The sequence below is a fragment of the Mchenga conophoros genome, linkage group LG9 (genome assembly GCF_057382185.1).
Source record: "Mchenga conophoros isolate Kocher_MC1m ecotype Shallow Benthic linkage group LG9, M_conophoros_male_GT1.1, whole genome shotgun sequence".
Lineage (NCBI taxonomy): Eukaryota > Metazoa > Chordata > Actinopteri > Cichliformes > Cichlidae > Mchenga > Mchenga conophoros.
Window position 1 is genome coordinate 7,320,849 of NC_140534.1, and position 13,424 is coordinate 7,334,272.

Here is a 13,424-nt window from a genome sequence, read left to right on the forward strand (position 1 = left end):
CTAACTGCTGCAGTGGTTGCACTGTTAAAATTGATTGTACACGATCTCATACTTATTGCTGTAACGATGTTAACATGCTGCACATGGCTCATCCATTCAAGATTCAGTGACTCATCTGTTCCGTCCAATTAATTACAAAGCCCCTGTCTGCCTCATTCTCCTCTCCCTGCAATGAGATTAAGGAATTAACTTTTGTTTTTCACTAGAGGGTCATGATCAGAATATGTGCGAGCAAATAAATTAAAACTAGTCACCTGCTGGGTGGTGTTTCTGCCTTTCCAGCTTGTAGCAGGAATATGTTTCTGCAATTTACTTCTTTTTTGGACGTCAGGTCTGTGAGGCGATGGGGTGTGTTTTCAGTCTGTGAGGTCGGCTGATTTGTTAGGCAAGTTGTCAGGAGCGTGTACCTGAAGGCACCTGGAGGGAAGCGTGCTACCACTGTTCACTGAAGGAAGCTTCTAATCCTAGAAAGCTAAAAAATGGCAGTCTTGTACAACCTGCTTTGCAAAATGTCAGTGACTCTTATGCAATGCTGCTGCTCCTGCTGCATACCTGCTTCCATGGTACATTGTCTGGATTTACACAGTAAAGAATGATGCATCCCCATTACTGGCCCCTTTATAATCTATTAATACTCTTGTCATATCTATAGGAGTGTGATTGTCCTTTTCCCCTCTAATGCAGGGCCTTCCTCTCTCTTTGCCTTTAAATCTGTTGGTTAGATAAGTCTTATATGTGAATTATTGATGCTAAGGGACTGAGCCTCTGTGCTCAAGGGTTTTTTCTGCTCCATTACTGCTCTCCCACTGGGTCAGGAACTTTACCTGCGATTTGAGCTTCAATTTACCCCACCAATCCTGAGGAAGTGTAGCTATTCGACCAACCCTAACCCCCAGCGTCAGGCCTTTACACTAAACCTACCGTATATCTAAGGATATTTTCCACTGTTGATCTCACATGTGGCACACATTAAGAAAAAGAAGAAGCTTACTAGCTGTACATCCAGTAGATTATCAATCACCACTGTTAACACACTGAAGGCTCAAAGACCAGCTAAATTGCAATATACAGTATTTCAATAAAGCGAGGTTGGCCAGGAGAGAAGCAGCCTTAACAGAATGGCATCAGGAACAGAGGCAGGTTATAGGCTGATTCCTACCAGCCCTGTGGCAACCAAGCAGGTCAGAATTTGCACTTATCCCAGTTGTTACATCCTAGGTAGGGCTCCAATAATCCAGAACACCTTAATTTAATGACCACTTAAATCTGATAGGCAGGTCAGTGCGTATTACTGTCGAATGAGTTCATTTTTCATGTCTGGCATCCTGGTGTCGCTTCCATTGAAGGTACATCTGTGATGTGTTCATGGTGCAGGTGTAAAGTGGGTTACAGTGCTTGAACATCTAATTAGTAGCACAGAAGAGGAGCAAGCATAAACGGAGTAAGGGTTTTTTAAGTGACAGTTTATTTCAAATGAATTTTTTGAGCACCTCAACATAACACTCCGCTGTTTGTGTCTGCTAGCTATAAGGTGCAGATGCCGATCAGGACTACTTGGTATGTACTAATAGATAAACTGGAAATAAAAGCTTACATGTAATGTCCTCAATCAACTTAGCAATTTAAAATCATATATTGAATTTATACATGAGCTGTTTGTTAAACAAATTGAGAGCAAAGCAGGCTGTTAACAGTCAATGTTAGGTTACATCAAGCGTCTTGATAAATTCAGTTGGAAGTCTAAGTCTGTCTGACAAAAAAGTTATTATGTTTCTTATTTCTAATTAATTCCTCATTAATTCCTTCCCATATGCTGCACCAGTACACCTAATCTCAGGGTTTCCCCTTAGACTAGGTATTACTTGGTGCTGTTGTTTCTGTAACTAACAAAAATTTCAGATGCAGAAAGGAAGCACGTCTGTCTAGAGATGATATGTCTAGAGATTAACATCAACTCAACGATTCTCACTTCCCAATGCTCACAACTGAGTGTTGGAGCATAGATCGCCCACTAAATTGAGCTCTTCAGGTCCCTTACGGGGAGCTGTATATGGCCCACAATACTGCTGTAAGTACACAAAGTATTGTATTTTACCCTCAATCCTTATCCATTCGAGTGCCATTTGTTTACTCTTGGAAGTCCTGCCTAGTTGTACTGATGACACTGTATCTTTCCTTGGCATCCCATCTTTCAAGGGATTCCCATGTGATTTCTTAAATTTACAATTGCTTTCGCTCCATTTCCCATCGTCCTCCTCTTCTTTTTTTTTGTACTCTTTGCTCTGTGCTCTGCACTCGTATTTCTTCTCACGCTCCTCTATTCACTTTTAATTCTGGTCTACCAAATACAGCATTAGCGCTGTATCATTTCATCTCCCAGCCGTTGGTTTACTGCAGTGGTTGCTATGATAGCACCTTGTGCTCAGGTGCATCCATAATCTGTTGCGCAAACACACGATGTGTCCTCTCACTGTCTGAGTCACACTTCAGCAGAGTAGCTCCCCTGACTCATCAGTCTGACCTGCCTAAGCCAGGCTCGACCTTTCAGAGCTTTGTAGACAAGGAACGAAAGGTCGTTGCTGATCTGAAGAGAAGCCGCTTTTCATCTCCATAAAGGTCACACTTAGTTTGGCATGACAGCACAACCATAAGAATAACAGTATAAAAAGTTCCAGTATTCTTTGTCATTTTTGTATTGTTTGTATTCTATTGTTCTGTATTGTGTTGTAACTAGGCAAGCTAGTGCTTCATATGAAAACCAAAATACCCCATCAAGAACATTTAGCATTTAGCCTGAAGAGTCTCACCCGAGGCAGTGTGTCTTTTCCTGTATCTGTTTCTGTGTGTTGCTGCCAAGACGAAGGGGACGTGGGTAAATATTTTTTGCTTTGTGTGTGTGTGCACAGTGGCTGGGTAATGGGTGGGGGGGGAGGGGCTCCCTTAGCGATCCTCAGAACTGGGTCAGAGGGATTAATATCCTGACCTGGCTAATTGGAGCTGAAGTTCACTTCCAAAACTGCTAGTTCACCCACAGGCAGCCTCAGCCGGGACTCCACTATGAAGCTTTTCACACTCTGAGGGCTCAAGGAATGTGTACAGTATGTGAAGCAATGCTTTTAGATTGTGTGTACATATCCTTTATTATTTGACTCCCTGTTGACAGTGTGAATCTAGAGCATTTACAGTGCATTAAGCTAACAGTGGCAGAAGTGGCCACGAGAACAGCTCAGTGTCAGCGTATCAGTCAAAATAAATCCTTAGCAACAGCCCGACACTAGTGGGAGGCTTAGACCCCCCCAGTCAGTCAAAGGTTTTAAGACATAAGCATGATTGTGCAGAGAAAATACCACATTCTTTCACTTACAAATACAAATGGATTTAAAAATGCACCTTTATTCAGTACAGTGGTCTGTAGTTATCCTCTTTGAGTTCTTTATTCTTATCAAACTAAAACAGTACAACAGGTACCACGTGTGGTCAGTCAGAGTTTTTCTAATATGGAACAGGCCAGCCGTTGTTTTGTATTTACCGGTCTTACAAGAGAAAAGGTTCCAACTGCGCGGTTTAGAGGAAGCAGCGTTTCTGCTCCTGTGCCTGTCAGTGGTTGTATGCATCTTTTGTGAAAACCTAGAACATTTAAGCTAGTTAATGTAGATTACTATTCACATTACCTGTCTTTACACATGAAAAAAACATACACATAAAAAATTGAAATTTAATGTAACACATTATCTTCATTGACAAAAAGATATAAGTTAACTGGCTTTTTTTACAAGAACCTTGTGGTACTGGCCACACCGCAAACAAAGATGGGCTTCTGTTGAAGTTTATATAGATTTCTGTATACTATGAACTATACTGTGTCACTATGTTGACTTTGTTCTACAGTATGTTTCATCATTTACTATTGTGGCCACAGAGACTGTTTACTTCTGCTTTGCACTGGTTGTATGCATTCAAGGCGTCCTCATGATGGATATTTTTTATACTTTGTACAGTATTGAGTGTTATTGATTAACATTGATGTTCTTTGCAAAGATGTAGTAAAGAACAGCACAGCTGTTTCAATCTTTTTGTCATTCAGAGCCAGTTTGACAATCAATTGCAATTTGCAGACAGATTTCAGGGTTTTGCGGTTGGGGGGGGGGGGGGGTCTCTTTTCTGTCACTCAGAATTGATTTTGTTTGAACTGTTGGCTCGAGGCAAAATTGGTGCTTGGCCTGATTCTGTTTCGTCTGCCTAGAAACTGAACAACAAATCAATGAGTACGAAGCAACTTACTCCTCAACAGCATATTTTGCAGTACCATCACTATAACGGTGATGTGAGGACAGACATACAGCCTCACATCTTGGTTGTGTTCGGGTGTTTCTGCCACCAGTGGGCCTTTTGATGTGCTGGAAGTGATTTTTATTGGGTTTCGTACACGGTCTTTCTCCTCTCTTCTACCATAAGGCATCCAGCAATGCAAATGAACCCTGTCTAAACCTCTGTGAGCTGTGTGGTCTTACTGTACACCATGGTTATGTCTGCAATATCACGCATGCCTGCCAACAATTATTCAACGTATCAAATTAATTGACTTTTTATTTAATAAATCACAACAACAGTTGCTTCATGGCACTTTATATTCTAAGGTAAAGCCAATAATACAGAGAAAACCCACTGGGAGGGGCGGTTAGGTGCATAAAGACAGGACAAAAACACACTTTGGAAGAGATCTAGAGATTAATAATAACTAATAATTAAATGTAAAGAGGTGTATTAACACATAGTGAGTGAAAAAGGTGACTGAAGAAGATGCACTCGATGTGGGCGATCATGGCTCAAGAGTTGGGCGTTCGCCTTGTAATTGGCATGTTGTTGGTTCGAGCCCCGGCTCGGACAGTCGTTGTGTCCTTGGGCAAGACACTTCAACCGTTGCCTACTGGTGGTGGTCAGAGGGCCCGGTGGCACCATTGTTCGGCGGCCTTGCCGCTGTGGCTACAATGTAGCTGCCATCACCAGTGTGTGGATGACTGGATGTGTAAAGCGCTTTGGGGTCCTTAGGGACTAGTAAAAGCGCTATACAAATACAGGCCATTTACCACTCAATACATCATGGGAATACCCCAGCAGCCCATCTAAATGGCTTTTAGTGACTTTAGAAGATCTTCATTAGGTTTGGCTGGTGGAGCCAATAATATAGACTGCAAAACTGCCTTTTTGCATGGATTCACCATTGGTGCGCAGTTTACACTAACAGTTCTCACGACCCAGATAGGAACTACTTGAAAGTTCATGACATCTTGAGCCAGTTGTTGTGGGAGTTACCACATTTAGCAGCTTTGCATTGTTTCTTCAGGGGAAGGGATGTTTTTATGCTCAAGAGGATATTATGACTCTCTCACTCTCTCTCTTTCCGTCTCTTCTCTTCCACCTTCTTCCTTCATCTGAACATTTCAAGTAAGCTGTCAGGCTTTTTTAGTACAATAAGTTGCAAGGTTGCATGTCTGATTCCCCGTTGTCTCTCCTTTATTTTATAAGGTATTGGCAAAAATGTAATCTGCGACAGGACCGCCACGCCTCTGGATGCCTTCCGAATGATGTCAGCTGCCCAGTACTACCCCAAGCTGCTGAGCATTATGGGAAATGTTCTGCGTTTCTTGCCAGCTTTTGTTCGAATGAAGGAGCTGCTGGAGGCAGGTTACGTCGGAGAACTTCTGGTCTGTGAGGCCCAGGTATGACCAGAACTACTTCTGTTTATTGCTGTGTGAAGACATTTTATACAAATTGTTTCTTATGCTTTTATCTCGATGTTAGATTGAGTTATAGCAGCACCGGCATAGCAAAGAATCAATGTTGCTACAAGACACTGGTGGTACCCTGGTGATTTGATCCCAGATGCTACCCAACTATCTCCTTTTCATTCTTGCTTTTCCTGATCACAGTCAAGTGAGCCATAATAAAATCTAAAAAACTTGTGCTCCCTCCCCTGTTATCCTCTTTGTCTTAAAGGTCCACAGTGGTAGCCTCCTTGGGAAAAAATACAACTGGAGCTGCGATGATCTGATGGGAGGCGGTGGCCTGCATTCGGTTGGCAGCTACATTATTGACCTGCTTACGTTTCTGACAGGCCAGCGTGCGGCCAAAGTCCACGGCTTCCTCAAGACTTTCGTTAAACAGACCGACCACATTCGGGGCATCCGCCAGATCACCAGTGACGACTTCTGCACGTTCCAGATGGTACTGGAGGGAGGCGCCTGCTGCACCGTCACGCTCAACTTCAATGTCCCCGGAGAGTTCAGGCAGGAGGTGATAGTTGTAGGGACTGACGGGAGGCTAACGGTCACAGGGACAGACTTGTATGGACAGAAGAACAGTGGCGGTGGAGAAAGTGGTGGCGGCCCTGAGCTCCTGCTCAAAGACACCACGCCTCTCGAGAAGGCCTCCCTGCCGGAGAAGGCCTTCAGTGACATTCCGTCCCCTTACCTCACCGGGACGATCCGCATGATCCAGGCTGTGCGGCAGGCCTTCCAGGACCAAGATGACCGGCGGACGTGGGACGGGAGGCCCCTGACAATGGCTGCCACTTTTGAGGATTGCTTATATGCTCTGTGTGTGGTGGATACAATTAAGAAGTCCAACCAGTGCGGAGAGTGGCAGAACATTGTGGTCATGACAGAAGAACCAGAGGTCAGCCCAGCTTATCTGATCAGCGAGGCCATGCGGCGGAGTAGGATGTCCCTCTACTGTTAGCATTTTTAAAACTCATGGTGGCGCTCAAGCGGCATTGTTGGAAGTTTTTTCACAGAGCTGCCGGATTCCAGTTTTGTGTTGAAATTTGTGTTGTCACTGTTACAGAGGCTTTACACGACGACGTGCAGAGAGTTGTGGTTTCCCGTCCTCAGCGGTAGGAAAAGCAATGTGATAAATAATCAGAACTTTATTTATAAAGAAGCTTTTTTTTTTTCATTTTGGCAGCAGGTTTAAGCCCTGCGGGGAGATGCACTTTTAAATCAAGCTAATTCATGCAACAGAAGGACCTACAGTGGCGGCATATCAGGGAGTGAAACTACCTGCTGGTTAGTTGGTCGATCAGTAGGAGGCGTCCTTGTGGGGATCGCCTTCTAATGTTCCCATTTCACCAACAGATACTTGCAATTTCATATGCTTTTCATCACCCCTGCTGGCTGCTTGATCAAACAGTTATTTGTGCCTCCTGTTTCTCCTTCTCTTCTATATAACTGGTCTAGAAAGACACACGCCCTACACTGTGGGTCTGAACAAGGACTGCCAAGGAAGAACGATAGTCTTTTTTTAAAATTGTGCCAGTCTGTTGTTGCTGTAATCTGAAGTACTTTTAGTACTAGTTTTACCAAGTGAATGTTAAAAAAAACAAGTCAGTGTGCTTCTTAGTCATGCTCTGTCTGCTCCGTATGTTTCTCCTATGTGTGTGAAACAAGAGAAAAAAAGAATCAATCATTTGGCTGGTGTTTTTTTGGGGGGGGGTCCCAGAGGACTCTGGTTTTCATATGCAATATAAACAGGCAGAAGGGGCACTAGTTTCTCTCTGAGCCTGAAATAAAGGGTTAGATTAAACTATGGTATGCCTTTATGCAGTTCCAGTCGGCTGTGCATCACCTGCGTGGTTGGTCAGTGTAGCGGTACTCTGACTCGTTTTATGCTATCATTGTAGCGACTTAATCTCATGTGGCACTGAAGTGCAGACAGTCTTGCATGTAAGTTTGCAAGCTATGTGCAGATTTCATTCGCACACTTCTGTGCAATCAGTGCTGCAAACTAATTGCAAGCCCGTGTGGTCTGCCCAGAGCTTAAGTAAGACTGAGAACTTGCAGTAAATCAAGCAGTGTAGCAAAGTGTGGGCGACTACATTTTTTAAAAAAAAGAAAAAGTTTTTATTCAAAGTGTTAAGGTTGGTGTTATTTTGTGTTTTTTTTCTCATTGTTGGAAAAATTTCATATAGGCCTAAAGATCAAACCCAGTAGCATTAATCCATCTGTCAATAATTCCTAACTACGGTACAGTGTCTGTAGCCCTTGGCCCCACACCCACTGATCCCTGCTTTCAATTATTACATCAAATTTTTACATTAACTGTTTTTAAAAAGAACAGTTCAGATATGCGTCCAGCGTTTTGGCCTCTTTTAGCTCATGTTCCAGTGTTTTGGTTTTGCGTCACTCTCACCGCTCTCACTGACCTTATTTCCAGCAGCAGCAAACACACTGTATGCTGCCATACATATTTTTAAAGGAACTACAAGGTTCCTTCAGTCCACTGATATCTATGTCACCAGTGTGCTCTAAAGACTAAAGAGTATTACGGAAATTGGTCCATTGACATGGAAACTCAAAGGCTGTTTTAATATGCAACTTTAAGAAAAGGGTTATGGTACTGTAGAAGACTACAACAATAAAGCCATACCAAACAGTACACAATTAAAGCAATTAAAGCTTAACTTGCAGTCCTGCTTTGAACCCCTATAGAGCCAGTGCCGTAGTAGGTGACAGTGCTGTCTGCACTGGTCTGCTGCCAAGATTGAATCTAACTTATTTATTTAGTTTATGCGCGGATTGTCAAGAGGAATGAAAACATGAAAACGGCATCCGCCTACATTGGAAGATTAATATCTCTTGCATTAGAATAGTGAGGAAGCTAATCAGTAAACTATGCTTACACAGACCATCAACACCAAACAGACCAACCACAGTTGTTTTCTCTGAAGGTGCACATCAGACTATGCTCTAGCTACACTGTAGTTTTAAAACAGTTGTAAGCGTGGCAGGAACCACTGCAGCGACGTTGTCAGCTGCGCTTCAAAGCTGTCCATGTCGGTTTGCTGCTTTGTAAATAGCAACAATGCTGGAAAAGAGATGAGCAGTGGCAGTGAAGCAGTTTCAAAATGCCCGAAAGCAATCACATTTTTGATCTTTTGCAGTTCAGAACAATCGATATTACTACAAGCCCCCACACTGGTTAATATTTTAACTGGAACTTAATTCAAACCCCAGTCCTCCATACAGCTTTCTATTATCAGGACAAAGGCAAATGCAGCTTTGGACTTGTTATGTAAGCAGAAATGTATGCTGTAAGTTTCATCAGCTTTCGACTAATGCACGTAACAGTTTAACCCACCAATCAGAAAACATAACAAGCAGGTGTGTGACTCACAGCCCAGCTTCCCGGGAAACAGAAACAAACCATCAGAAAGTGATGAAAGCAAATACAGCTGAACTTAAAGTTTAACGTCAGTCGACGCAGGTGAAGGAATAACACCAACCCACAAGCCAAAAGATTGATTTTTTTTTTAATATGCATTCTCTATCCATAAGCTGTGCTGAAATACTAAATATGTAACGACTACTGAAAATGTACATAAAAATAATATGAAGCAACAATACGCTTTTGTCTAAAGAATTAAATCAGTACTGTATGGGGTTTTTTGTTTTTGTTTTTTTGTACAAACCAAGGAACTGGAACATGTCTGGATGAATGTTAGGGTATTTATTCTATGTTGAAGTTTCCACTGACTGACCTGCAGTGCTATTGTGGGAGCTTAACAGCAGACTGAGGCCTTCGGAGCATTCAGCTTCTTATTTCCATTTATCGGATATTGACCAAAAGAGTCTCTTGTGAAAAGCTTTATGTTTTCTCTTTAAATGCACTATATCAGAAAGCAGCACAACTACACCGTCACCCATGAACTCATAGATCATAGAGTGTCAGTGCATGCTCTTTTATTGTTTACTGTTTAGTGCTTTGCTGAGGCCAGGCCCTCTTTAAAACCCCTCATGTCACAGAACAGAAATTGAAGAACCAGAAAACACTTTTGCCTAAATAGTTTGCATGAAAAGCGCAGAGTCCGACACTGATAAGCTGCCTCTCAGTACTTCAGGGAAAATATTGCCCCGTGTTTAAACGCCTTATCAAATCTGCATATAGACTTTCCCCCCTTTGTCAGTTAAGCTCACAAGATATAGCTATGTAAAGAAAAAACAGAACATGCACAGAAGTTAGACTTGTTTCTTCAGAGTTGAATTTGTCTGTTTATTACCATCAACACAGATTTGGGGAAATGAACCTAAGGGTTGGTCGACTGTGAAGAAGACACTAGATAAGCAGGCACTTAATAGGAAAAAGGAGAGGTCTTTAGGACCCCACTGATATGGCCTTTAACTCATTATACTGCTGTTTGATTTATAGCTCTCTGCTGGAGTAGAACTGGTTGTTTATTTGTCCCTGTTGAGTTCAGCTGGAGCTGAATGATTTGCCTTTCTCGCTGGTTAAATATAGATAGACGCACACAGGGAGGGAAAGGTTGGAGGCTAAATATAACACCTACAGCATATTAAAGGCAGCTTATGACTTAGGTTAACTTTTATTGCAGTAAAATCTGACGTTTTTGCTTTAATTGGTAGCATTTTATTTGCAGGTCTGTTTGGCCCTTATGCACTCTCGTAAAGTCCTGTGTGACTGTGCACTTTGGTGCAGTCAAAGATCTGAGAGTGTGATTTCTGGTTAATTTCCAGTTGGATTCTCTTGTGAGTCCTCCCTGTTTCTGCACAAGTAAATACTTTATGTGCTTATCTCTTCCGATGGAAAATGCATTTTTCAGATCAGTTCAGACTTTCTTGAGGACACATCTCAAAGGAGGCAACACCTTAAGACATAGGATTTGGAATTTGCATAAAGGCAGAGCTATGAGCCTTCGTATTCTACACGAGGGCCTGACTACGACTGATTAAAGCCAAAACTACGTAGATGTTAGCAGTTGGCTGTGCTGATCAATTTGCTGATAATTAGTATTGTGACTCTTTCCAGTAAACCTCCCAAGCATTATTAGAACATCTCTAAAGTGCTAATTAATTATTAAGAATTTGTGACACGTATCTATTATTTTTACCAATGCTGCCACCATGCCCCCAGGGTGGGGCCCTGATGAATGGATTAGTGGTAGCAGTTTTGGGGTTGGGTTCAGTTCTTGGGATCACGCTCCAGGCAGGATTTGTGATAGTTGTAAGGAAGTCGATGTCTTTTGGAACAACCATGGAAGGGAGCTTGATCTGCATCATAGACTGTAAAGGATAGATGTGGCTTCCAGGTCCTAAACCTGAAGCCAGTTGAAAAGTGCCTTAAAGCTGTCGAGTCTTACTGAATACAAATATTACGATCCTTAGTAGAGTTTAAAAAACAAAACGAGAACGCAGGGAATCCTTTAGGGCGGGGCTACCTAGTGATTGACAAGTCATTAATATTTAAGTTTGCGGTGTCATAAAAATATTGACAACGCTCAGCTCGAGGCTTCGCAAATCAGTGGATGACATCTGCCATATCCATCTTTTATACTCTATGCTAGGTAACAGTGTTGATGGTGATGTCAAAGGTACACGTGCCATGAGCCAAAGTCTCCTAGAGGTGTTACACTAAAATACTCATCGTGTTTTACTGCACCTATTTTAATGTTGTGGCTGATTAGTGTATGTTGCCTGCTCACACAAGCTCACATTGTTTCAGCAGGTTTTAGTGCCTCTGCACAAATAGATTCAGTGTGCTTTTAGATCAGCCTGGGCCTCATCTAGAAATAAATCAGCTATATTTAGTGTTCCGTGGTCAGAAGACCCATAAACTTAAGTAGACCTTCTTGAGCTCTTCATGTGTTTGAAGCTTATCTGTGTAGGGGTGAGTGCAGGTTTCATTCATGTCCACACAGAGCCATGGCCCTTCACAGAGACTCAGTTAGTGGATGCAGCAAAAACTTTTCATTTCAGCCAGTCTAGATGCTGGATAGGGGAAAAAAACAGTGAATCAGAGAAGAAGTCATTATGAGTGTTGTTACATCACAAGGCTTTAGTGGTCATTAGCAAAGCGTCTCCACCAGCTTTCATCTGTGAACGGAGAGGCAGTGAGCAGCAGTCTGAAACACACGAGGCAATACGTGGCTTCTGAAGCGCTGAATATTTAATGAGGAATGTGAATGAGCCGATACGGCACAGTGTGAGGATGTCATGCATTTTATCTGTTGACTGATTTTATCTTTTTTTTTTCTAAGTTGAACCACTGAGTGTTTTTGCTTTTCATTCTGATGACAAATTTTGTTGGTTTTTCCTCCGCCTGTCAGGATGGCCCGATTGTGCGTTGAGAAAGACGCTGCAGAAAACCTAAACACAAAACAAGAAGTGCTCCGGTTCCAGCACTTTGCCTCGTTTGCTGACAGTCTGACTATGAACCGCTCTGTCTCTGCGTCGACAGCGTTCACTGACTCATTGCTCAGGAAAGGCCTTCGCTCGCTGAGAGGGAGAAAGAGCGAGAAAGGAGGTGGAGGTGAAGGTGAAAACCTCAAAGAGATGCTTCTCATACACTCGGAGACTGTTAATTCGCAGCCGGATCCCACATTGCCAAAACTAAGTCTTGATTTGACCCCTCTCATCTCATTCTTTCACACTCGCTCCTCTGTAGGTCTCCCCTCCCTCTGAGGTTCCTTTTTTCAGCCACTGCTGAGAAAGTTGATTTGCTTTACTTTGCATCAATCTCTCCTTTCACTTGTCCCCTTTTCCTCCCTTTCCCCTTTCTATCGTGAGCCAGGTTGAAGCCTGGAGGAAAAGCTCACTGGTGCTTCTGCAGACCTCCCGCTCATCTTATTTGTTGTTTTCACAGCCGCACAAAGGCCGCTCCGTACACTCACAGGTTGTGAATGCCTTTCCACAGCTGACTCTGGCCGTGTCTTGCTTGCTTCCCGCTCCACAGATATCCATTTTGATGCTGTATTGTGACTATATCTGATATTTATTGTTCTGTATGTATATCGTGGATGCATGGACCTCTGTAGATACTGTAATTTGAACTCTCAAACGCATATTTATGGGTCTTACTAGAGAGAATGTACTTGCTGTAGGAATAATTTATATTTTCTATCCGTTAAGGAGGTCAGTTGGTGTCACAAATAAACGCCCTGCTGTAATGTTTTGTTTTTTTGTTTAGTTTTTTTTGTTCTGAGTGACTGTGTAACTTCTGTTTCAGTGTTTACTGGCAAATCTCCCTGCACCAGTGCTCGGCATTGATCGAATGTGTGTGGCTAAGGGAATGCGTGAAAGTGGGGGAAAATAAAGTGTGATCTTGTGTTTGCGACATGGTTTACAGCTTCAGCACTTGTCTAATGCTGCAGTTTCTATGGAATAAACAATATATACATACACGATGGCTCTCATTTCATTTTTCCTCAGTTAGATACTGGGCCACCACATGCTGGCAGGACTGCTTCAGCACACTGATTCTCCAAGTCTCTGATACTCTACTGGAACCAGGCACCCATTTCTTCCGTTATTTAGTGTTTTTATGACAGTCGTGGAATGCACCATCTTACATATTGCTCTTTAACATTTTCACTGATAGGTACGTGTTCCATTGGTTTTAACATATGAAAGACC

General features: G+C 42.6%; 1 protein-coding gene across 1 annotated transcript in view; it reads left to right on the forward strand.

Annotated features, from left to right (window-relative positions):
* The window catches only part of gfod1 (glucose-fructose oxidoreductase domain containing 1), a 35,405-nt gene extending 22,213 nt beyond the window's left edge, over positions 1-13,192 (forward strand). Inside the window, exons 2-3 of the mRNA XM_085286246.1 lie at positions 5,527-5,720; positions 5,998-13,192. Coding sequence (XP_085142372.1) covers positions 5,527-5,720; positions 5,998-6,738 — 935 coding nt within the window. The 3' untranslated portion in view covers positions 6,739-13,192. The remainder of the gene's footprint in view (positions 1-5,526; positions 5,721-5,997) is intronic.
* Positions 13,193-13,424: the final 232 nt, after the last annotated feature.